General features: G+C 33.1%; 1 protein-coding gene across 1 annotated transcript; it reads left to right on the top strand.

Annotated features, from left to right (window-relative positions):
- Positions 1–2226: 2226 nt before the first annotated feature.
- LOC143074090 (uncharacterized) lies at positions 2227–27049 on the top strand. The gene is made up of 5 exons (XM_076249638.1): positions 2227–2472; positions 16528–16794; positions 23056–23321; positions 25360–25873; positions 27042–27049. The coding sequence occupies exons 1-5, from the start codon at positions 2295–2297 to the stop codon at positions 27047–27049; spliced, it is 1233 nt and encodes a 410-aa protein (XP_076105753.1). The 5' UTR covers positions 2227–2294.
- The last annotated feature ends 62 nt before the right edge of the window (positions 27050–27111 follow it).

Raw genomic sequence — 27111 nt, 5'->3', positions numbered from 1 at the left:
TTCATGCTTTACATATCGTGTACTGTATTACGACGCTAGATTTAAACTGACGAGGAAAGGTAACACCCGGCCTACGAAAGCTTTAGTATTGTGAAGCCAAGGTGGTCGTGTGGTCTAGCGCGCCGGATACAGTGCAGGCGATTTGGTGTCACAATATCTCAGTAGCATGGGTTCGAATCTCGGCGAGGGAAGAACAAAACAATTGCGAATTCAACAGAAGATGTGGCCGAAGGAGCACAGTTTTCAGCTGCTAGTTTTTCCAACTTAAAGGTAAAAGGCAAAATCAATCAAAAGATTCTCAAGTCCAGTTGTACTTTATTTTATCTAATAGATAAGAATTAGATCTTTCAACTTGATGGCAAAGTTTAGTAATCGTACAACGTATCATATGATAGGCTGATGTCTTACGGCTTTCTAAATCAATGGTTTTTAGATGTTGGGCAGCAGACTCGGTAATTGTATACATCGTGTTGAGCAACTTTATTTTGGAAAAAAAAGTCTCTAAGATTTGCGTTTTGTTTCGTTTTTTAAATTATAAATTATAAATTTGATAAATATTTCAATGGGATAAGGAATAAGTTAACTAACACTTCAATACATCCCTTTATATAGATTGCTGATCGGTATAAGCCAAGTTTGTGTTGAAGACCGAACGTTGACCTCTTATGGTTTACTTTTACAAATTGTGACTTGAATGGAAAGTTGTCTCGTTAGCGCTCATACCAAATCTTTTTATATCTATTCTTCTTTCTTTTTTTTCATTTCTTTTTTCCCTTCGAGTAAAACTTCAAAAATCGATTCAAAGTCTTTACATAATTATTGCTATACTCACACTCAATAATGTCTTCTTTTGTACCCAATGAACATGAGGATGGAGGAAATCCATGTTTTGCTCTTCTTCTAAGGTTAGAGCTGTATGTAGTTTGGACTTTATTCCTTTTCTTTAACGGCTCAACCTTGTTTAACACATCTGTGTGATCACCACTTTATGTATTGAAACATCTTCATTTGTTTTTGACAGACCAGCAGTAGGTTGTGATTTAATTTGGATTGGTCGATTCGACATCTCTACTGGATCAGGGCTAGTATAAGAGACCCCTCTGCCTCTACCTCTACCACTTCCACCACGCTTACGAGTTCTGATAGCTTTTGGTGGCATGACTGTGCTGTTTCCAAAAACGCAACGTACCAGTGAAAAATAGAAGGAATGGAACCGTATTTATAAGGAACACGTTGTTGACATTATTGCTGAGAGCGTGAGATCGCAATATGAGCGTGGTTTGATCGTAGTATGGTCGTCCTATAATAACAGGAGAAGCACGGTAAGTATCGAGAAATATGGGAACGTTATGCGTTCCTATATGTGCCGTTGCCACTAATGATGTGACGTCGCGTTTCTATGTTATATTGCAACTATTATGATATGCTTATGTTTGAATGAATATTGAAGCATACACTTGTATTATATTGACAGTCAACCCTAATCTAACACAACGCGAAATATACACCCCAAACCCAACAGTAAGATGATGTTGAAATCGAATAAATCGTGGTATGGTCGTAGTGAAAACGTGGTGAGCGTAGGAAAATTATGATACGCGTAGTGAGGTCCAAAAGAAAGCGTGGTTAACGTGGTATAATCGTAGCGGGATCCTTGTAGAAGCGTAATGAGGATGTAGTGGCATCGTGAATGAAACTAAAATTTACATGTTCATGTTGTTCATACCGCGACCTCACGTCGTTACGTCGCATATCACTCCGTTATATTGACAAAAATGTGTGAATAGAAATAAAAACTGACATACTTGGCAAAAACCAACATATTAAAAGACATAATGACGTCATGACTACTGCTTTTCCAAGAATTGTCGCTGTTCCTTTCAAAATCTAAAAATAAAAATAATACCATTTAGGACTCTTGGTCTCATATTTGTTCCATAAGAACACACATCCTCCATTGAAGAATTACATATAGAATATTAATTGTAGATATATACATCGAGTTCTATATATTTCTTTGTTGTTTATTGACGGTGTTATTTATCAAACGTGTAGATATATATCATGCGTGACATATTTAGACTGTCTTCTGCTCAGGTCTTCTGTGATCCTTGATGATTTAAAAGATAAATGTGCCAAAGAAGATATATAAATTTTATATTTGACATAAACACCTGACGTATATATGCAATTATTTCAAACAAAATAATATGGGGAGGATAAGCAACTGCTTTAAAGAACATAGTGATCAATTTGTTTACGTGCTTTCTAAAAATCTGAATCACATTGTATATATGTTGCACAACAGAAAAGCCATTACTGATGAACAAAAATTGAGTATTCATGATAGTTTTTCTCCTTATTCGGGGATAAAAAAATTGTTTAAGTATATAGAAATAAATGACGAACAAGATGAGTTCATTCATGTACTTCATAGAACAGATAATGGTGGAATCGTAAATTTCAATCGACGTAAGTAAAAATAAACAGTGTTTGTCAATTTCTATAGGTGTTACAACTCTTATATTCAATGCTATAGATATTTTACATTAATTTCAAAAACTAAATTCATTTTTTTTTTATTTCTCTGAACTTCAATGATATTTTATTTATTGAATTACAAGATTAATCGTTTATATAAATATACAGTGTTAATTTCCATTGTTTAACGCAAGCGTACATTTTAGATGAATAAATACGGTTCCTTATTTATGCATTGTTATTAAAAATTCGTATGTTTTGTTTATAACTCTTTCTTGTGTTGTTCTGGTCGTACTATTTCAAATATTTAATTTCATGACTGTATAATGTGTTTCCATCAGTTTACCATAGTACTATCACATGGTTAAGTTAGAAATTTATGGTAAATCCTAGTTTTTAGTGTTTTAATGTCTAATCTTACCGTTTTAATTTATTGACCTAACTGCACGACTCGATTCTCAATTAACATTAAGATAATCGTTGCAAAGAATCCTGCTCAAACTTTTGTGAAAGACGGTTTTAACTTTGCAGTGTTGCGAGAGTTTGTGTTCTATGTTGAAGGCAATTGTAGTGACCTGCAATACAAGTACCATTCAATTGCGTTTAGTTATATGTGTTGTATTTCTGTCTCTGACCTAGGTTTTTTTGTATTTGGCTTGTGTAGTGCATCATGACACAATACATTGTTACGTGTACCATGATGAATTTTCGTGCAGAACTGCTGTGTGCATTTTTGACATGGAACTCTTAACCAGACTATGACTTTTTGACTCTTGACCTATGCACGTTGGGTGTGCCATCATGATACAGTGTGTTCCTTGGTATATTACCTTGACCTCAAAATATAATTTTCAATTGACCTTGCTTCTGATTATGTGGCATGTAGATGTATTGTCATACGATGGTGAGTCTAGTGGCACGAGAAACTTCATGTGAGCTTGACCTTTGCTCTAATGTACAACTTGTATATTTTGTTTGAATGAAATGGAAAATTGCCTGATTGGCACTCATACCACATCTTCTTCAAATAAGATATATAGATATATTTGTTAGTATATTGTACCACGATGACCCTTTCCTCAAAATCTGCTATGTGTTTTTTGACAAGGAACTCTTGACCAGACTATAACTTTTTGACTCTTGACCTATGTATATTTGGTGTGTCTCTTGGTATGATTACCTTGACGTCGAATCAGGAGTCTCTGGTTTTGTTAGTCTTGTATGTTTTTAATTGTAAGTTAATTTTTATGTTCTGGAGTTTGAACTAGTACACATTATGTTAATGGGCCATCTGAAGCCCGCCTCCGAGCGAAGAATTTTCTCGCTTTGTTGAACACCCATTTGTGGTCTTCGACTGCTTTCTGCTCTTTTTGTCATGTTACTGTCTCTTTTATACATTCCACATTTCCATTCTCAAATTTGAAGAATGTTTGGTTCAAATGAAAACTAAATCCTTTAGTATCCGTGAAAAATTAGAGAGAACATTTACTGCTTAAGTAGCACCATGTGCTTGCTGCCAGTTGTGATAGATAATGCAAAATAATTTTACCTTAGATTTTATTTCATGGACATGTAGGTATGGATAGTCTGTTTTTACATCTTAAACATGCACACAGAAGGTGTACGCATATCAATAAACTAAACTCAGTGCAAAGCACCTTTAAAGTACACTTAGACAGAGAGCTCAATCTAGTGAAACACTCTGTTATGCTGGTCACATGTACTTGAAACATCACTGTCAGTTTAATACCAAACTGCACTAAGATCCTGAAAAAATATGCAAGTTAATTCTATTAGAAGTAGAATTCAATGGAAGTAAAAAAGTTGTTCACTGAAATAAATGTAGAATAGGTCTATTTGCCACAGATGCCCCTGCTTTTGAAATAAAACCATGAGTAAACTTCCACATATAGATGCAGGATTCACGTAATTATGACCGTTTTGTGAACATAAGCATTTTGTATAAGTTTCAAAACATATCGAACTTGATAGAGCTGTGTTAAGGGGTAATAAGCATGCATATAAGGTTTATAATATTTGATTGAGTCAAACTTTTTTAAGAGAACGGAAACGAAAAATTCAGCATTTTCTATGTTTTTAAAGGGACATTATTACTCATTTAATTCTCGTTTGATTTGTTTCATTTCGGTGCCTTTTATAACGGACTATACGGTATGGACTTTGCTCATTGTTGAAAGCCGTTCTCATTGGCACTCATGCCACATCTTCTTTTCTACATTGTTTATAAGTTTTGTAGTATCTGGTTGAGGTAAACTAAAGTTTGGAGAACGGAACCCATTTTTTGGGACGTTCAGGATGGACGGACGGACTAGGGTAACACTTTATGTCCCTCCACTATGGCGCCAACACAGAAGTTCTGACTATTGTGCTGGTGATACTCATCCCACTAGCACTGTCATTAACACACACACACACACAATTTTATTATAAAAATATTCAATCTTAATTTTGATTTCTTTATTTTTAGCCAAATGGTTATATGCATGCCCTTCACACAGAGTATCAACTTTTACAAATTTATTGTACATATACATTTTTGTAATATTTTATAGCTTATTTTTCAACTAATTAAAGCTTACAATCTTAAATAGATCATCACTTTCTTTTACATTTGTATTTTAATATTCTGTTTTGAACAAAACGAGTTGTTACATACAATTTGATACATGTATTTCTATCAAATCTGACATTATTACAAAGCCAATTAAATAAAATTCAGTCGAATTTGAAAATAAATGTGCAATCAAATATACATATGCAAAAAGTAAAATCACAAAAATACTGAACTTAGAGGAAAATCAATTTGGAAAGTCCTTAATCACAAGGCAATTTCAAATAACGAAACGCATCAAAAAACGAATGGACAAGAACTGTCATATTCCGGACTTGGTACAGGCATTTTCAAATGTAGAAAATGGTGGATTAAACCTGGTTTTATAGCGCTAACCCTCTCACTTTGTTGACAGTCTCATCAAATTCCGTTATATTTACATTGATGCGTTAACTGAAGAGTCAAAATATGGGTGCAAGTCGTCAACTGGTTAAGTGGCGAGATGCACATATCGTTGGCCAATTGAACAACATATCATAGTTGGGTGGTTTTAAAACTACTACAAATATTTACGGAAATAAGGGATGAGTAAAGGAAAACAAATGAAAACAGAACGACTGAATTAAATAAAAGGATGTTCGATGTACTGTATATTTAGGTTTATTCTTAAAATCCTATAAGATGCTTTATTGTTATCTAGTTTCCTAATAGAAACAATAAAAGTGAGAAAATGAATACCTTGCAGCTTCCTTTACCGTCGAGTTGAAACGTTTAATGTTATAAAAGAATTATAGCGTCTTTGACCTACATTATCTTTTTATTCGGATACTTGCGATTATCTTCTCTAAGTTCAACGGGAACATTAGAATGATCTAGAATAGAACCCAGATGGAACCAAGAAGTTGGGTTGCTATAACCAAACAACCCGGATGTTGAACCAGTTACCATGGTTTCGAACCAAAAAACCAGGATAGAACCAAGGTTCAAAAACCAAAAAACCCAGATGGAACCAAGGTTTAGAACCAGAGTGCCCGGATAGACCCTAATTCCATTCGGAATTCTCATGACGTTTTATACCTTCAACATATTTTCCAAATCATTTATTTATTTAGTATATTTACAAGATTGATCGTTTATATAAATATGCAGTGTTAATTTCCATTGTTTAACGCAAGTGTACATTTTAGATAAATAAATTGAATGAAAACTACGGTTCCTTATTTGTGCGTTGTGATTAAAAATTCGTATGTATCATTACTTTCATTTGTTTACAACTCTATCTTGTACTGTTCTGGCCGTACTATTGCAAATAGAAATTTCATGACTATATCACGTGACTGGTTCCATCAGTTTAACATAGTACTATAACATGGTTAGGTTAGAAATTAATGGTAAACCCTAGTTTTTAGTGTTTAAATGTCTAATGTTACAGTTTTAATTTATTGACATAACTGCACGACTCGATTCTCAATTAACAGTGTTAAGATAATCGTTGCAAAGAATCCTGCTCAAACTTTATGTTCTATTTTGAAGGCAATTGTAGTGACCTGCAACCCAAGCATCGTTCTATTGAGTTTAGTTATATGTCTTGTGTTTTTGTCTCTGACCTAGGTTTTCTGTATTTGGCATGTGTAGTGCATCATGACATAAGACATTGTTACGTGTACCATGATGAAATTTCGTGCAGGACTGCTGTGTGCATTTTTAACATGGAACTCTGAACCAGACTATGACTTTTTGACTCTTGACCTATGCACGTTGGGTTTGTCATCATGATACAGTGTGTATAATACCTTGACCTCAAAGTATAATTTTCAATTGACCTTGATTCTGAATATGTGGCATGTAGATGTATTGTCATAAGATGATGAGTCTAGTGGCACGAGAAACTTTATGTGAGCTTTACCTTTGCCCTCAATGTACAACTATTTAAGATATAAAGATTTATTTGTTAGTTTTGTGTACCACAATGACCCTTTCCTCAAAATCTGCTTTATGTTTTTTTTGACAAGGAACTCTTGACCAGACTATGACTTTTTGACTCTTGACCTATGCATATTGGGTGTGTCTCTTGGTATGTTTACCTTGACGTCAAGTCAGGAGTCTCTGGTTTTTGTTAAACCTCGGTCACACCTTACCGGATAGCTCGAACGGACGCCTAACGGATAACTTTTTTTCAATCCGTTCATGTCCGTTAGACGTCCGTTAGACGTCCGTTAGACGTCCGTTAGACGTCCGTTCTTATCCGTTAGACGTCCGTCCATATCCGTTGCATGTCCGTTAAGCGTACGTTTTATCCGTCGACGTCCGTTCTGTCCGGTGGAAAATTTTGAGCATGTTCAAAACTTTGAACGGACGTCCAACGGATAAAATGTCCGTCGAACGTCCGTTAGGCGTCCGTTTTGTACGGTACTCGTCCGTTTCGTTTCCGTTTTGTATCCGTTACGCGTCCGTTATACATCCGTTGGAGGTCTGGAAGATAAATTCACCAACGGACTTCTACCGGACGTTTAACGGATAAAACGGATGTTGAACGGATGAGAAACGGACTTCTACCGGACGTATAACGGATAAAACGGATGATGAACGGATCTGAAACGGATAAATGCCAATTGAAAATTTCAATTATTGGTATGTCGGATTTCTTAAGGTTCATGAACTCTTATTTTTCATAATCAATCTTAGAGTATAGGCACGTCTTCACAATAAAGCAGTTCATATTCAGGGCAGAAACTGCCCTTTGGCAGAATTTTGAAGAACAAACCAAAACCAGTAACACAGAAACATTCTGAATATTTATGCGATTTACATGTTTTATTATTGTCGCCTTTGATTTTTCCGTATATCTTGTTCATCCGTTTTATCCGGTGCGCTTCCGTTAGGTGTCCGTTTTATGCGGTACTCGTCCGTTGGATGTACGTTCGACATCCGTTCTGTCCGGTACGTGTCCGTTTCTCGTACGTTGCATATCCGGTGTGTGTCCGTTATCCGTTACACGTCCGTTTTATTCATTCAGTACATCAACGGACTCCCAACGGATAACAATTTTGTCAACGGACAACTTTTATTTTCATCCGTTAGGCGTCCGTTCGTGCTATTCGGTAAGGTGTGACCGAGGCTTTAGTCTTGTATGTTTTTAATTGTAAGTTCAGTTTTATGTTTTGGAGTTTGAACTAGTTCACATTTTCTTGAGGGGCCATTTGAAACCCACCTCCGGGTGAGGGATTTTCTCGCTTTGTTGAAGACCCATTGGTGACCTTCAACTACGTTCTGCTCTTTTGTCATGTTACTGTTTCTTTTACACATTCCACAATTCCATTCACAATTTTTAAGAATGTTTGGTTCAAATGAAAACTAAATCCTTTAATTTCCGTGAAAAAATAGAGAGAACATTTACTGCTTCAGTAGCACCATGTTCTACCAGTTGTGATAGATAATGCAAAATGTTTCAACCATTTTATCTTAGATTTCATTTCATGGACAGGTAGATATGAATAGTCTGTTTTTACATCTTAAAAATTCACACAGAAGGTATACGCATATCAATAAACTGAACTCAGTGCAAAACACCTTTAGAGTACACTTAGACAGAGAGCTCAATCTAGTGAAACACTTTGTTATGCTGGTCACATGTAACTTAAAATGTCACTGTCTGTTGCCAAACTGCACCGAGATCCTGAAAAAAATATGCAAGTTAATTCTATTAGAAGTAGAATTCAAAGGAAGTAAATAAGCTGTATACTGAAATAAATGTAGAATATGTCTATGGGCCACAGATGCCCCTGATTGTGAAAAAAACATGAGTAAACTTCCACATTTAGATGCAGGATTCTCGTAATTTTGACCATTTTGTGACCAAAAACATTGTGTATAAGTTTCAAAACATTTGACAAACTAAAGTTAAAGAACGGAAACAACAGATTTAGCATTTTTCCTATCTTTAGGCTCCGTGTTGACATTTGTATCATTGGTATTTGTACCACATCTTCTTACATCTAATAACTCATGAATAGTGACGTCACCCAATATCGAACTTGATAGATTTGTGTTATGGGGTAATAAGCATTACGTATAAGGTTCATAACATTTGATCGAGTCAAACGTATTTAAGAGAACAGAAACGAAAAAGTCAGCATTTTCTATGTTTTTAAAGGGACATGATAACTCATGAACGGTAAAAGTGACGCTATCAAATTTCAAATTAGATTTTGTGTTGTGTGGTAATAAGCATTGTCCCAGGTTAGGGGATGGTGGGGATCCCGCTTACATGTTCAACCCCACCTTATTCGGTATGTGTATGACTGTCGCAAGTCAAGAGCAGTGGTTGTGGTTTGTTTATGGGTTACATATTTGTTTTTCGTTCATATTTTGTACATAAATTTGTCTGTTTCTTTTCTCGTTTGAATATTGTTTGACTTTGTCATTTCGGTGCCTTTTATAGCTGAATATGCGGTATGGACTTTGCTCATTGTTGATTCTCGATATATCTATACTTAGCGCAGACCTCGAAATGTACATAATAATGGCTGTTAAAATATAGTTTCATTTAAATCCACATGTTACGCAACCTATGTGAAAACGATTTGGCTGTGTAAAATATTACAATTGAAAAAAAACCTACTTTTCTGAGGAATAATAAAAGAAGTAATGCATTATAGATCGGAAAATGTACAAAATCAAGATAAACTAGATTTGCCATTTCAAGCAATAGCGGAGAATGTATCCCCGTTCTGGACATTGTCACAGTAGCAGAAACCAGTGTGAGTGTACCAAAGTCACATGGCACGTCTAGTATACATGTCTTTGACCCCCAATTTTTTCCTCTTTTCGTAGAATAAGAGTGATGTCTATATATAGTTGGGGAACTCTTTAAAATCTTAAATTAGACACACGCGCGAGGAGGAAGGTGGCGTCACGTGATACTGAAGTATATTCTCGTGGACTTTACTAGTCTTTTTAGAGGGGATCTCGGAACAGACAACATGTGTACATATTGACGGAGCGGCATGCTAACTGTTCATTTTGTTCTTCAATAGCTCGCGTATCACACGATACATATATCTTATCTTGTACAATTTAACTACAGGCTCATCGATTGATTTCAGCTAATGTGTATATTTTTGCAGGTGTTCGATTAACGGATGTGTACTTTAATGCAAGTGCAGAAATGTCAATTATGTGTACTATTCGTTTCTCTTTCTCTCTCAATGGCGATTTTCTCTTGCAGAGCACGAATTTTGTATAGAATAGAAATAAGCACGTTAAATTATATAATCGTTTTCTTCTAGCATATTCTAGAAGATGTTTTGCACATATCCTTAATCACAGAAATTTGTCTTAAATTTTCGAGGTTTTTTTTTTTTTTTTTTTTTTTAAGGTGTTTCCATGGCAACGGCGGCCATTTTGAAAATTTCAAAGACCAGATGACAATACAATAGCATTTAACCGGGAATGAACTTAAAATTTGGATGAGTTATTAGTTCTGAAAGTTTCATTTAATTTCGACCATTTTTCGGTTTTTTACATTTTTGCCGTTTCCATGGTAACGGCGGCCATCTTGAAAATTCCAAACCCAAGGTGCACATCTGCACATGGGGATTGTCATTATGGTACAGTTTTATAAATGTATGTCAAGGCATCTCCGAGAACTCGGACAAAAAGTGTGGAAGAAAAAATTCGTAGAATAACAGTATATCCTTCCCTTTTTCAAAGGGGTGACATGATTAATATTCTGCGAAAGGCATTCACGCCATTTCCAAACATTACGTCATACGAATGAAAATGTCAAAGCTGAAGGTTTTTTTTCATTGCGTTTCTCTTCTAAACTCGAAAATATTTCAATGAAATAGAGATTTGATGTGGTTGTTGCTTTTTTCTATTCTAATGCATTATTCGTATATTTAATGATGGCTAGTCGAAATGTCAGCTCCTTGGTGACAAAATGTCAACAGTAAATTTGACGGTAGCTTTCGAGACAAAATGTAAATTAAAAATAGAACATGTTGGCTTTGAGAAGGTAAAAAACAACCACATCATTTATAGCGGTTGTTTTAGAAATGTTTCATGAAGGTTACATATATAATAAATTATTTTTTTACATTTCTAACAGTGGTTAAAATAGAACAACCATACACACAGCATACCAAGCCTCGCTTAAGTTTTTTTGTGTGACAGTTTTTGTCCTATCATTATTGAAATAATTCATGGAAGCCATACATTTGCTGTTACATTTTCACACGGTCTGAGCTGTGATATTCGTTAATTTTATCTCTCGCTAACGCTCAGGATAAAGTTGGGATATCACAGTCCATGCCATGTGTGAATGGCCAACAAACCGATGGAATCCATCAATAATTTCTTAATTAAATTGTCTGAAATAACCACTAAAACAGTATACGTAAGCACAAAATTTTTACAATCACCAAGCTATCAATGATCATATTTACCTACAAAAGATAAATCTAATAACCTTAAATACCTTATTATTTGTGTAAATATCCGGTCTGATCTATTGAAGGTGCACGAACCAATGCATTTATTTAATCAATAAATGTATGTGAATTTCAAAACAAACCTTTTATCATATCTCACAAACTAATGTACGTATGTCGTGGTTAGGACCTATCATTTTTGTAGACCATTTATATACTTTTTGACTCAAATGCAGTTTTTTAATTAGACGAAGCGTTTTTTTCAAATTCTATTTGATGTTTTCCTATTTACAATCTAAAAACCATATCAATGTAACGAATTGTTGAATAAGTGTAGATTTTAACAATGTGATTTAAATTCAGTTAATGTGTATACTAAATACATGTGTTAAGCTGTGGTAATACCTTACCGGATAGCACGAACGGACGCCTAACAATTGAAAATAAAAGTTGTCCGTTGACAAAATTGTTATCCGTTGGGAGTCCGTTGATGTATTGACCAAATAAAACGCACGCATAACGAATGCATGACGGACACACACCGGAAATGCAACGGACGAGAAACAGAAACGTAACAAACAGAACGGATGTCGAACATACACCCACTAGACGAATACCGCTTAAAACGGACACCTAACGGAAGCGAACCGGATAGAACGGATGAACAAGATATACAGAAAAAATAAAAGCGACAATAATAATACATATAAATCGCATAAATATTCAAAAGTTTCTGTGTTCTTATTTTTGGTTTGGTCTTCGAAATGCCACCATTGGGTAGTGTCTGGCCTGCATAAGAGCTGATTGATAGTGAAGACGTGTCCTTACTCTGAGACCGATTATGAATAATAAGAATTCATGACACTCAAGAAATCTGAATACCAATAATTGGCATTTCTGACGCGAAAGGAAACTGGACGTCCGATCAAAGTTTTGAAAATGCCAAAAATTTTCCACCGGACAGAACGGACGTCGACGGATAAAACTTTTATCACCCTCGTTTCATTGCCATCTTGCAATATTAAGCTTACTATTTGTGTCATATATGTGCATATGTATGTAATCAGAATCTTCCATAGATTTTATATTCAGTATATAAAATGGTAAAATATAGTTTCTTTTGGATTTATCCATGGCAACAATCTGCATTTATTTGCTATAAAATATTCTAAAAAGGGGGGAAAAGATGTCATATATTTTCTAAAAAATTGGCTAAAAGTAGAATTTCAATCACTTAAAGTAATACCTTTTCTGAAGCTGTTTACATATATCTTTCAGTTAATCCAATGAAAATGATATGTCTTTCGTCTCATTTATTTGTAAAATTGCGTCAAAAACTTCGTGTAGAAAAAAAAACCAACATTACATTAATTTCTGGACCGATGGCTGGTCTAGCTATGAAAATACGGAGATTCAAACAGAAAATAGCCAATAAAACATCTAAAACATAATCTTGATGATCTTATAAACCATCTTTGAAGGCTAAATTAGTACTCATCTGTCTGAAAATGAATTTTATCACAATAACTTTCATATTTGAAAAATCCACCAGGATCAAAATGCGAAACTAAACTCCTAACTGTGTATTTTTTACCTTACACTCAAAGGACATGAAACGGACACGGATGGACTTCTAACGGATAAAAATTAACGTCTAACGGACATGAACGCTTTTTAAAAAAGTTATCCGTTCGGCGTCCGTTCGAGCTATCCGTTAAGGTGTGACCGAGGCTTTAGAAATGTACAGAGAAATTCTTAACGATAATTTCGGACCTTTATTTAATACTTATAAGTAAACAAAGAAATTTGTACGTGTTATACAATTAATGACATTCGTCTTGTTCACATATCCGTGATGATATCGATACCAGTCACGGTTGCAAAGGTTATATCATATACATAATCCGTAAGACCTTCTGTAGGTGATATCAGTCACGGTTACAAAATCTTTATCAACAACGTATTTGCATTACGTCAGGTTTCCTAAAAACGAAGTCAGTTGTACTTGGAGTACATGTGTATAATACAATGTATATCTCAACATATATAATTCTTTGAGCAAAGATATTGGGATTGCTGTTGTGTCTCGTGTGTTGTTGTGTCTCGTGTGACGTTGTGTCTCGTGTGATGCAGCTATAAATGAGGGGTGAAAGATACCAGAGGGACAGTCAAAATCAAAGATCTAAAATAAACTGAAAACGCCATGACTAAATAAGAAAAGGACAAACAGAAAAAATAGTACATAAAACTTAACATAGAAAACCAAAGGCTTAGCAACACGAACGCTAACAAAAAATGATTTCCGGAAGGATGTGAAGATTCTTTACCACACGTGGCACTCGTCGTGTTGCTCATGTTATTACAAACCAGTTTAGTAGTCTAATTCGGTAGATCACATTCGTGAAGAGGGAACGGCATTGTTACGACACAAAGAACACATCCAATATTATCTGTGAAACGGATATTCCATAACGGTCAATCATGCAACTCGTGAGCAAGTATCTATCAAGGAAAACTATAATCATCACTTTCTCGTAAAGTGTTGTTTTCAACCAATCCTCATTATCAGTTTCTAGAAGTCAAGATATGAGACACGCTTAACTGTATCTGTTGTATCCTTGATCTCTAGTTCAATGAGATAAATGCGTTCAACGTAGTCACCAAATTTTGAATTATTTAGTGAAAGAACATCATCTCTATCGCGAAAAGTACAGTAAAAGGATATAGCTAACTTTTTTCTTTCTCTATAAGAAGTTTCCCTGTATGCTGTCAGCCTCATCAGAATAAAGGAATAAATCGACAAGTAGAGGAGCACAATTGGTTCCCATGGTAATGCCAATAGTTTGTTAAAAAAAGCGTTAAAGTTAAGGATACTACTACTGATACTAGAAGGACTGCTTTATACCTTAATCTTTTCCTCCACACGAATATCTATGATAAACGGGTTAGATAGATAGATAGATAGATAGATAGATAGATAGATGGATACTTTATTTTCTAAGAACTAAATACTAAGTTTACAGAGAAACATACATTATGAATACAGATACAAAAGTAAAGGTGAACAAATAAAGTAAAATATTTTAAAAGTACTAAATTATGATGTCATACACATGTTTAGTAACATGAAGAATTTTAGGTTGAACTCAATATGCAGGAAAAAAGTTCGGGACGATTTCAACTTTCCAAATATCAATTTCCCATTTCTCAGTAACATACCCTCGGCCTCTTCGTATGATGTTTACATATCTCACTTAATACGTTATGCACGTGCATGTTCATACTATACAGACTTCATACACAGGAGTGTGCTCATAACGCAGAAACTGCTTCAACAAAGGTATGAGGAGGACAGATTAATAATGACACTCCGTAAATTTTTGAAAACAACATCACGAATTGGTTGATTCATACGATATACCTTTGTCCCAACTAAAACGTGTTAGATTGTGGTTTGTCATTACGTCGTCTGATCTTTTAAATACTGAACGTGACTTATTTCTGATTTTGACTGTTTTGCTGAGTGTGAATTCGCATTGCTATAAGACGTGTCACGGTACTTTTCTATCCAAAATTCATGTACTTTGTTGTGATGTAATATTTGTCATTCTTTGTCAAATGTCTTATCGTTTGTAGATGTAAATCTTACTTTTTTCTGTTGTTACGTGTATTGTGGTAAAGATAATTAATTACCCAGTTCATTTATTAGATTATAGTTTGGGTCAACAAAATTTATACGATATATTTTGTTTACAATTTGATTCAGAAGAAACACCGACATAGCGAGATAATACAATTAATTATCTTATTACTACCACAATTTTATTTTAACTAGTATTGTAATTTTCATTGTTATTAATAAATGTTATATCAGTATTACAAATTTTATCTTGAATTCTATCCTAATTCTATCCTATTTTTGGATTTTGTTTAGAAATTCAAATATGACGTCACTTTGTGCGTCGACCACTTCAGCTAACTCGGCTGTCATTTTTTATGTGCTGGTTTCGGTTGTTTTATGTATTCGTTTTTATTCTGTAGTTAGTCACCACTTACGTGTTATCATGTATATCTATTATATAGTCATTTTTATAAATTAACTGTGTAAAAGTATGAATTATCCTAAATAATAAGGATGTTTTATCCCAGGCAGAAAACCTTAGCCGTGTTAGGCACAACTTTTGGAAACCTTTGATCCTCAATGCTCTTCAACTTTGTACTTGTTTTGGCTTTCGAACTTTTTTATCTGAACGTCACTGGTAAGTCTTGTGTACACGAAACGCGCGTCTGGCGTATTAAATTATAAACTTGGTACCGTTTGATAGCTATTATTCATGTGTTTCTCTGTCCTGTATATTCTCCAAATTATGTGTATTGTAGCCCTGGCATGTAATGTTGTCATTTTAATGATATACATGTATATAACATTGCCATAAAATCAAGAGGTTTGGCTGTTACAAAACCAGATTCAACCCATCTTTTCTTTTCTTAAAATGTCCTGCACCAAGTCAGGAAAATGGCCATTGTTATTTTATAGTTCATTTCTGTGTGTGTTACATTTAAGTGTTGTGTTTCTATTGTGTCGTGGTTCTACTCTTATATTTGAATTGTTTCCCTAGGTTTTGGTTTGTAACCCGGATTTGTTTTTTTTAATCAATTTATGAATTTCGAACAGCGGTATACTACTGTTGTCTTTATTTATCCCTACCTAAGGCAAGATACTTTATAAAATTTAGTATTTCTTTTTATGAAACAAAGCAATACCAACTCTTAATTTTGTCTTTCAATTTGGAATGAGGAATACTTGCGTAAAATGTAGAAACTTGAATGTTTTAATGCCAAGATGAAAGAGTTTAAGATGAAATGCAATATTAAAAAAATCCAATTAAATATTTAATATATTACTGATCGAGAAAACATAACAAAAGTATCATAGCGTGTCCTTTTTTTGAATTTGCCTTTTTTTCAATTTGTGAATAACTTTGAATTCAACTTTAAGTAGAAATTAACAAAGTGCTTCTTAATGTTATTATTTTTCAATAGTTGCAGCGAGATATTACTTTACATCAGAACTACTGAAAAGTTTGGCTTTTGAAATCGGGACAGACGTTGTTTTATCCTGCGAAGTCAGCGATGATTATGGCATACAATGGTTCAAAGATGAAATCGAAATATCAGCAAACAAAAAATATAACTTAAGGAACAATGGTCATGTGCATAAGCTCATCATAATAAATGCCCAGCCAGAGGATGCAGGCGATTATGTATGCACATGTTGCTACGACAGAACAGAGTGTACCATAAAAGCAGGTAGTATTATATTGCACCGTTTTACAAGAAAAGAACGTGTATAAATAAAGTGCCTAATATTCCTTTGTCTGATAGATAAGACCCATAAAACATACCATCTAATAAAGTATTTGGCGTATCAGACTGAACAGAGTATGATTTCAATAGAGGCATCATATGTTAAATTGATTGGTCTAGTCTATAAAATGAATGTCACTGACTATGATTTAAGGGAATGATGACTAGAAAAATCACTTTAGAGGAAGGAGTAAGTTTACTTTCGGATTTTGTCCACATTATTATTTACTTGATTCATCTTGAACAAGATATATATTTAAGAAATAATTCATTGGGGCTTGAATATATCGTGATTTTACCACGGGTTGGCCTTTTATGACAAATATTTTACCCTGAGCGATAGCCCCCATGAATTATTTCGATTCTAATAGGACAAATACGGGAATTGTTTTTGGATTGAACTGCTCCAGGTGAAGGCACTATTTGCTGTTCCCATAAATAAACGCACTATTAAATTGACGTAAAAGAACGGAGCAAACTGAATAAATGTCATGCTTAAACTATTTACAAAAACATATTTACATAGGTTTGGATGAATCTAAATGATAATTGTACTTAAATGCCTAATTTGTATACAAAAATAGCTTATATAATACATTTTCGCATCGTTTGCTTACGTTTCCTTGTTGTGGTGATTTTCGGTTTCACATGCGTGTATTTTCCCGTAAAATGCCTATATTCTGACGTCAACGTTCTATGACGTCGGGTAGCTCATTCATAAAAAAGCATATGACGTTGGAGTACGATCGGGACAACCCAAACAATATATTCATATTTTACCACGGGTGTGTACTCAAAGCGTTTGAAGGACTTCATGTTAGAATTGAGAAATATATTCCATTCGTAGTTTTAATTCGCAGTCGATGCCACTACTGGTGGACGTTTCATCCTCGAGGGTATCACCATTCCAGTAGACAGCACTTCGGTGTTTACATGAATTTCAATTATAGGGTCATGTTTTTTTTAAATTTCCTGTTAACAAAACTTTCAAACTAAGGATTTTCTTATGCCAGGCATAGATTACCTTAGCCGTATTTGACGCAACTTTTTAATATTTTGGATCCTCAATGCTCTCCAACTTTGTACTTGTTTGGCTTTAAAACTATTTTGACATGAGCATCACTGATGAGTCTTATGTAGACGAAACGCGCGTCGGGCGATTTAAACTACAATCCTGCTACCTTTGATAACTAGTAAATGTTACGGACATTGTTTCTACAACCCCTAAGATTTAAAACTGAATACTGAAAATTTCTTCCAAAAAAAAAAACTCAACCCCAAAACCAATTGTTGCAAATACTAACAACTATTAAAAACGAATTAGTATTTGTTTTTAATTATGTTCTTATAGCTTGGCCATATTCTTAGTAATATCTCGTGATTTTGAGAATTAAATCAGCAAAGCTATGTGAAGAAGAACAAAAACGGATGTCCAACGTTACATTTTTGAACAACTGTTTTATCTCTTATGTGTAGTGATCTAACTCCTTATTCTCTAATCTTCCTGAAAGTTGCCAGGAACAAGATCGTGTATCGGTTTTCAGTGGCTTCAAATTAAGCTAGAATAATACCCAACGACGTTTTCGTTTACTTGAAACGACTGAAAGTTAATTCTTATAAGTAGATATAGCAGAAAATGTCTAAAAAGTGAGAAAAAAAAATTATAACATTGATTTATTTCACTTGACTGTGTGGAGTTTAACCGGTTCGCTCACCAAAGACCAGTCCATCTATAAATAGGTGTTCTGAGATAACCTCATCAATGAAGTGTCCACTTCATACACTCAGTTGTAAATTCGTTTGGTGACACTGATAGATGATAAGAAACCAATAATAATTATAATGGCAATCATCCGTATATCACACACATTTTCAAATAGACTGTCCATTTGCAAATTAAAACGTAAGCTCGGCCCTATCAGTTGAAATAACATTGGTAATACCAAAAGTAAAAATATCTTCCTTATTGTCCGTGTATTCCAAAATGGTAGATTCTATCAAATCTTCTCTACACTGTCGTTTTTTTAAGTGGTAGTCCTTTTGTCCAAGTTTATTTCATTTGTAAAAGCAATTAATGCTAGTTTTTTTTAATGCCTAGTTTTTTCCTTTTATTAATTACATGTTTGGTCTAAAGGAATAAAATGCCACGACATATAACAAAACGGTTTTCATTTAGTTAAACGTTTGAAAACTTGAAAAATCTGAAAAAGACTGAAGATAAATCTGATGATTTGGTTTAAACTGAATGTTCCTGATTACTAAAACAAATCGTGTGGTGGAATTAGGAAAGATATGGCTGTCGACAAAAAAATATCGTGCATGTTGCTAGACTCGGAACAGAGACTCGACCAAATTTAATTTTGCTATATTTATAAATCGTTTTTAGCTTTTAGCGTTTATAGCATGATGAAATGACAATTATATAAAAAATATCCCCTTACATGAACTATGTACAACTTTAACAAAGACAATTTGGAGACACCAAGACATTCCTCTATATATACAAGGCGAATGTTTCATTATGTTGCGGAGTTCCCTGAAATTTGCCATTTAAAGTCGTCCCTTTGAAAAAGTGCAGTCACCAAATTTATCTGTTAAAGTATAGATTCTGGCAACTGACGCTGTTTATCATCTTAATACCTTGTTATGATATTTTCTTATTGTTTAACATTTGTATTTATGGATAATATTTTTACTCTTCAGTCTGTTATAGGTTGCATTTCTGTAAATATTGACAATGCAATTTCCCATAGGAACTCCTTTTACGGCCAAAACTGTACCACTTTTACTTACTTTTAAAAAATTCGTATCCTAGAATTGAAAGTTCATATGCACTACAATTTTTTTCAAAGGTCAAAATATAGGGCTGTGCGGCATATTTTCAACGTTTATATGCCCTGAACTTTTCGGAGTTTAAACTAACCCCAATTTTCTTAACTACCCCTACCTCGAATGAAGGGTTACCACATATTTCAATGTAAACAATATGCACGTGAATATTTACTGGTAACATTCCAAAGTTATGTCTCTATGAGATGGATCACAGAGAGCATAATTGGGAACCAGTATGTAAACAAAATTAATTTTCTATGAATATTCTAAATCTCCCCAAAAGAGGTGTGGTTTGAGAAACAGCTGTATTTACAAAGTTCAACCTATACAAACATTTATTCAAATAGAAAACTCTCTAAAATCAGTTTTTTTCTCACATTAATACTCATTATAAGAATTATAGCCTTAAATAAATCACTGTGTTTTTTTTACTGAACATTTTATACCCCCTCCCCTGTTTTTAAAAATTTTTTTTTTTTAAATTTGAAAACAAGACTTTAATTATTGCCAGCTTACCCTATTTGCATATTTTCTGATATAAAATGCCTAGAACCTGTTTAAAACTGCTTTGATAACATATTGAAAGCATATCAGAATACTATAAATGTAATGTTTAGCAGTCAATCATTACAACCTTCAAGCTTATATAAAGTATCCAATCCTGCCTCTGTCTCTAGTCCACATCTTACTGTATGCCTATTTGTCAATTAAAGTTCAAATTTTCTACCTCTTATGGTCAATTTAGAGTTCTTGTCACAACAGTATCATCTGTAACCATATATCTGACACAATTTACCTAATAAATATACTAGAAGTGTTCAAACAAAGCCATATTTGCAATAGTAGTATGTATGCAGATACCAGTCTGAGATATAAATTCACTTAAAATGTTATAGAGATGACTGCTAACATCTGATTTTTGCATATCTTCCAAGCATAGTTGTTTTCTATATCAAGAACTTAAAAATCATAAAATCATAGCATTTACAAGTTAAATTATTTTTTTTATGACCCAGGGGGTAGTCAATTTTTATATGTCTTTTGCCCCTGGGGCCTCACATTTCCTAAATTATTCTGCTGTTTCTAGCAATTTGGAATATTTAGTACATATTCAGGATAGAACACACTATTGTTAGTTTTGTTGAGATATTTTTGTATTTCTAGCTTGTATTTTTTATGCCGTGGTGACAAAAAAACATATTTAGGTGCTACGGCTTACTTTTGGGTTATCGACAGAACACAAACACCCCATAGATAATATTCAGGAAGGATCGATGAGTTTCAATGACTGCGAAGAGTAAATATAGGCACTTCTTAACAATTAAACTTACATATATGCAAATATTATGAATTAATTTTGTATTCAGGACTTTAAGTAAACTATGCATAATGTAAACTGTGAATATGCGGAGTCATCATATCTAAGGCCCAGGATTCTATCAATCTTCATGAAATCTTCATAAAACTTCATATTTGAGTTAATTTCCTTAAAATCTGTCAGATAAAGCAAATTTGGTTAAATTCTGAATGTTCTCTTTTTTCACCCTATACAATTATATCCAATTGATGTGGTTCTGTGCTTATACATCCCGTCATAGTGTTATTGTTCTGTGTTAAGAAAAATTGTATTGTCTCTTATTTTTGCGAATGTTCTTTGTCTATATGCCTTGTTGTGATTTTTATTTATACATATGACGTGGTTCTGTACTATACATCCTGCCATTTTGTTATTGTGCTATGGTGAATTTTTGTATCCTTGTCTTTCATTTTTGCTAATATATGTTGTATATATGCCTTTTTGTATTTTGTTTACAGTGAAAATGATTATAACACAATGTTAGCTGCCGTACCTCTATTTTTGACATTTTTTGTCTTTTGTGTCAAATTGTTTTGTTCACCTATCGATGTCAGTATAATCGAATAAGATTCGACTGTCTATAAAATCAAGTTTAATTCATCGGTTTCTTTAGAAAATAATGCTTGTACTAAGTAAGGAATATGACAGTTTGTATCAATTCGTTTAATATGTAGGAAGTTTTGATTTTGCCTTTTTTGATTACAGACTTTCCGTTTTGAATATTCTTCGGAGTTCGTTTTTTTTTTTGTAATTTTACTGTTAACAATATTTCTACAAATGAATTTATCTACACCTAGCCGTGCATGTTCAAGATTTACACTAGGCTCTAAAACAGTATCTTTATTATTGCACTTTTACTTTTAGATATATAGACCTACCTATAAACACTTATTAAATGCAGGTTGTTATGAAGATGAAGTGATTTCGTGATCAGTTGTTCTGTCACCACAATGCTACAGTATATGTATTTCTTACATGGATAGAAATAGGTTGACAATGTAATAAATGCCAAAGTTTCAGGAACATAGTGTAAATCAATTTTAAACGTGATAGACTATGATCATATATTGTAGGACGGTATCGGTGTTTGAACATATCTATCCTCTTTTTAATCTAAGAATAGAACATAAAAAAGATTAACGTGGATTTTTATCCAAATCAAATTAAATAAAATACAATTGTTTCTTGATATCGATAAGGTTGTGTTTTAATGGGAGTACAGAAAACTGTATAGCTGATATATTTTGCAGGAATCACTTTCTCTAGAAAGAATCTAAAAGATTAATAAATACATTTGTATATTGGTTGTGATGGTCAATTTATCTACCTTTAAACATAAATATTTTATTCAATTCACCTTGATCATTAATTTCCACATTGAACAGTCATGCTACTACCTTTTCAATTCTAAGCAAACAGTTTTTAAATCTAGTATACTATTAAGAAAAATGAAACACTTGAATAATATCTACAATGTAAAACGTTTCTACTTTTTCATAGTAATAGTCCGAGGCTTCGGTAGCCTCAGTAGTTCATCTACACCATTTCTTAACATTTATATCTTAGGTTTGAATCTTGCACGTAAAAGTCCCATATCATTTTTATTTTTTTTTTAAATTAACTGTTTCAAAAGAATGAATTTTTCGAAATACTAAGGATTTTTTTTACTCCAGGTGAAGAATAACCTAGCCATATTTGGAACTTTTGCAATTTTAGGTCCTCAATGCTCTTCAATCTTTTTTACTTGTTTGGCTTTATAACTGATTTAAGCGTCAGTAATGAGTGTTATGTATGCGAAACGCGCGTCTTGCGTAGAAAATTATAACCCTGGTATCTATTCATAACTATTGACTGGGATTGTTAGTTGTCCTTTAAAAGATCGGCGGTTCCATCCCAATAATAGCTAACTACAACGATGTTACTAATAGTGTTTAAAGTGGCGTAAAACACCAACACTCAATAAAATGTTAAGATTTACATGTGAAATGAATATGTGTTTTTATATATCTCTGCAGATATCAAAGTAATTGAAAGTCTAAAAAGTTTAGAGGTAGTAAATGGAGAAAATTTACAACTAACATGCAAGTTGAATGGCAATGTTAAAGTCAAATGGAGTAGAAATGGTCAAGAACTTTCTACGGACATACACACAGCAAATGAAACAACTGAAGAAAATTTTTTCAGGTACACATTAACGATAAAAAACGTCAAGGAGGAATACAGTGGAGAGTACAGTTGCCTTTACGAAAACTCAAAGACTTCTTGTAATGTGGTAGTAAAAGTATGTATATTTACATTATTGAAAAAGGATCTTTAAACATTTAACATCTAAACAGGAAAAATAAATGTTGGGTATATAATCTATATATCCATGTCACAGCTAAAACAGACACAATTTCTCTTGGTGTACAAAAATAGACAGGTTGCAACTGCCAACATGATCCAGATTATGAAAGTAAAACATTTTGTAACGATGTCAGTCGTTCATCTAATTTTGTTGGATAAATGAGGAGGGAAGGGGAAATGTCGTTTTTGAAAAAAAAAAACACACAACGGTTGTGTTTTGTATCCTAACAACTGTTATTGATCAAACCAAATATATATTTATTTCGATAACTTTTCAAGTAGAAGAAATACAATAAAATAGAAGACTCTGCAATTATTATCTTTCCAGAAACGTAAGTTGTTAAAAAATTTCAAGAGCAAACTAAATATAAAATCTAATTTTGAGAACTTTCTCAATTGAGATCAAAAGAAACGAAAAATCAAAGAAAAATAAGGAATTTACTTTTTAGCTACATTTTCACTTTATTTTCCATTTCCCACGACCTCATCTAAAATAAGTAGATGTGGTATGATTGTAAAGAGTTAACTATCAACCTGAGTTCAAAGGACGTCGTTTATGAGTTCCAATTCGGCTTTCTAAATCCTCTTTTCGAATCGTAAGCTACAGAAGTCCCCGACATTGAAAATGATTGAGAAACAATTCAAACGAGAAAACTAACAGACTTGTTCATAACAATACAATTAACGAAAAACAAATACGACAGACATGAAATAAGAGACTTCAGACGATTGGTAAGAATAAACATGTTTGTGAACGCCAAAACATCCACAACCCTGGGATTCTACTCTAGCAACACAACATAAGAGCAGTTTTGATATTCTAACATTTAAAAAAGTTATTTTAAATATCTATAAGAACAAACTACATATCACTACAAACTGCTCAGAGTCTGAAAAGACTCGATTTTATGCTCGACCAGTAAAGTCGAGCACACATTTTACTCGACTGGTCTCGACATTGTCTTGGCAGTTCTTAACTATACTTAACTGTTCTACTAGGCCTCGACTTTACTTCATTAGTCTGATTCAGAACTTGATGATCTTGGTGTAGTCTGAAATGGTATCGACCAAGGCTCAACCAGTCTCGACCTGTCTCAAATTAGTCTCATCCAGTCTCGACCTGTCTTGACTAGTCTGGACCTTCAAATGTAGTCTTGACTGGTGTAAATCAGCCCATCTAACTAAATTAAATATAGTTCTTACAAAATTTAAAGATTTTAATTAATAGGTAAAAAAAAATGATAAAATTCAAAAAGGCATCTTTAATATTTTTAAAACTTTTTCGAATCAACTTTGACTTTCATTTAACTATACAGTTACCTTGGTAATATATTGATCTTACTGAATCACAGGTCGTCACAGGTACCTTGTTAATATATTGATTTCAGATAGATTTCTTTATACGCACAAAAATGTGGGTTTTTTTATGAACAATCTAATTAAATTTTGATAATTTTGAGTGATTCGTATCTTGAAAATAGTGCAGTGACCCATACTTTTTAATTTTTTTTTGAAAAAAGCATAGTAAAATGTTCATTTTGGCAAAGTATAAAAAATTCATTTTTTTTCTCTACCCCTGAACCATTTAAACCTATTGTGTCTGTTTGTTTTGTTCACACAATGTTGTAAATATTATGGAATTTAATGCAACTGTCATACAAGTGAGAGATTAAGCTAGCCATAAAACAAGGTTTGATAAACCATTTTCCACATGAGTAAATGCTTGTACCAAATCAGGAAAATGACAGTTGCTACCTATTCGTTTGATATGTTTCAGCTTTTGATCCTGCCATTTAATTATGGATTTTCTGTTTTTAATTTTCTTCAGAGTGCAGTATTTTTGTGATTTAACTTTTTAATATCAGATACATATAATACAAACATCGAGTAAATAGTTCGATTCGCTCGTAAATAATAATCATTGTACTTTAAGTCAGGAAATTATATCAAAACATAAACCCTCTCTTATTTAGGAAAAACCGATTGAAGACATAATCAGTGCTGGAACAACAGAAATACTACATGAAATAAGTGACTCAAAACACAAACTAGAGAAGAAGAAAGAACAAATAAACACGAAAGAAGTAAATCTTGCAGAAATTGAAACTGAAATTAGAACAACAGAACAGGAAATGACTGCAAGAGAACTTGAAATAGAAAGTAAGACAAAACTTCCCTTGGAATCAAAAGATTCTGAATTGCGCGAAACGGAAAAATATCTGTTCAATGATAAGTACCGAAATTTGTGTCAGGAAAACGCAAACCTACGAGAAAATGCAAGTATGATGCATGCAGAACTGAAAAATTTAAAAGAAGAAAGACAAAAGCTAGAAAACAGAGTAGTATTGTTAGAGAAATATATTGACGCTGCAAATGACAAACATCAAAAGACAATTGAAGAAATGTTAGCAGCTCAAAAAAATACGATAGCAGAATTGAATGAAAAACACGAAACAACATTGGAAGATATAAAAAAAAATATTAATGGTTTGTATTTGTATTTTGTTGATTTACTATGTTTAGGAAATCATTAGAATTTAATTTATACACAGATTAACCAATACCATTGATATTCAGTTTTATTTTTGTTAACTAATTTAAATGATAAGTGGAAACCCCAAGTCCCCAAATATTCGTCCGTTCATGGATAAGGTTTTTTAAACGTTAAATTGAGCTATAAAATAACTAAATAACTAACTTGCATACATGACGAAGTTTTTATATTCGCAATTTCTTATTGTACCACCTATTAAATGCCAACTGTAATCATCTTTATGGAGTTTGGTGCGTAACGTAGTCATCAATATTTTTTTTATCAAGAGACACTAGACACGTCTAACATTCAGCAACACCATCTGACGATAAAAAATGTGTGTGTGTCTTCTCACTAACGACATATACAGTCCTATATTATAAGATGCAAGAACAATTGTCTAGTCGTTAATTAAGGTAGATTTATGGTATACCGCCATCTTGGATTGCACAATCACAAAATCAGTCTAGTTAGTTGCCCAAATCTGCAAGTTTAGAGACAGATTTGCAATTTAATGGTTAGACTGTTTATTTATATAAATAAAAGTTGGTGATTTATCGGATCATTCAAAATATTTAAACAAACTTCATTTATTTTTGTTTTTAAAATCATTTTTTTTCAAACGATCCATTCAAGAGGATATAACACTTATAGTAAAAAATTAAACTAGACTAATAGGAACATTTTTAATTTTTGCTTGTAGCAAGAAAACAAGTTCGGTGACACCATTATTTCTTTTTATTTTTTTAAAAACAAATAATATTACCTATCTTTTCACAATTTATTTCAAAATTCTATGTCATAGAATTTTTCTTTTTTACACAAATGTATTTTTCATGAACAATCCAACCAAATTTAGGCAATTGTCAACGACGCATAACATGAAAAATAGCACGGTGACCCATACTTTTTATTATATTTTTGAAAAAAAGCATAAGAAAATCTTCATTTTGACAAATTATCAGAAAATTCTGTCTTAAAAAGTCTATACATATGATCTAACTTAAACCGATTCTAAAACTGACCATATATGTCATATATATGTTATGGTTAGTGTCAAAATAGTACAGGTTAAAGTTTGAGGCAATGATTATTATTAGTGCAAACTATCTGATGTTACAGATCAGTAAAGAGATCCTTAGAGGTAAAGGAAAACTTTGAAATTATAGAATAAACCAGACGGAACATTAAA

Source organism: Mytilus galloprovincialis, chromosome 5 (assembly GCF_965363235.1).
Source record: "Mytilus galloprovincialis chromosome 5, xbMytGall1.hap1.1, whole genome shotgun sequence".
Classification (NCBI taxonomy): Eukaryota; Metazoa; Mollusca; class Bivalvia; order Mytilida; family Mytilidae; genus Mytilus; species Mytilus galloprovincialis.
This window is presented reverse-complemented; position numbering and strand designations above follow the sequence as displayed.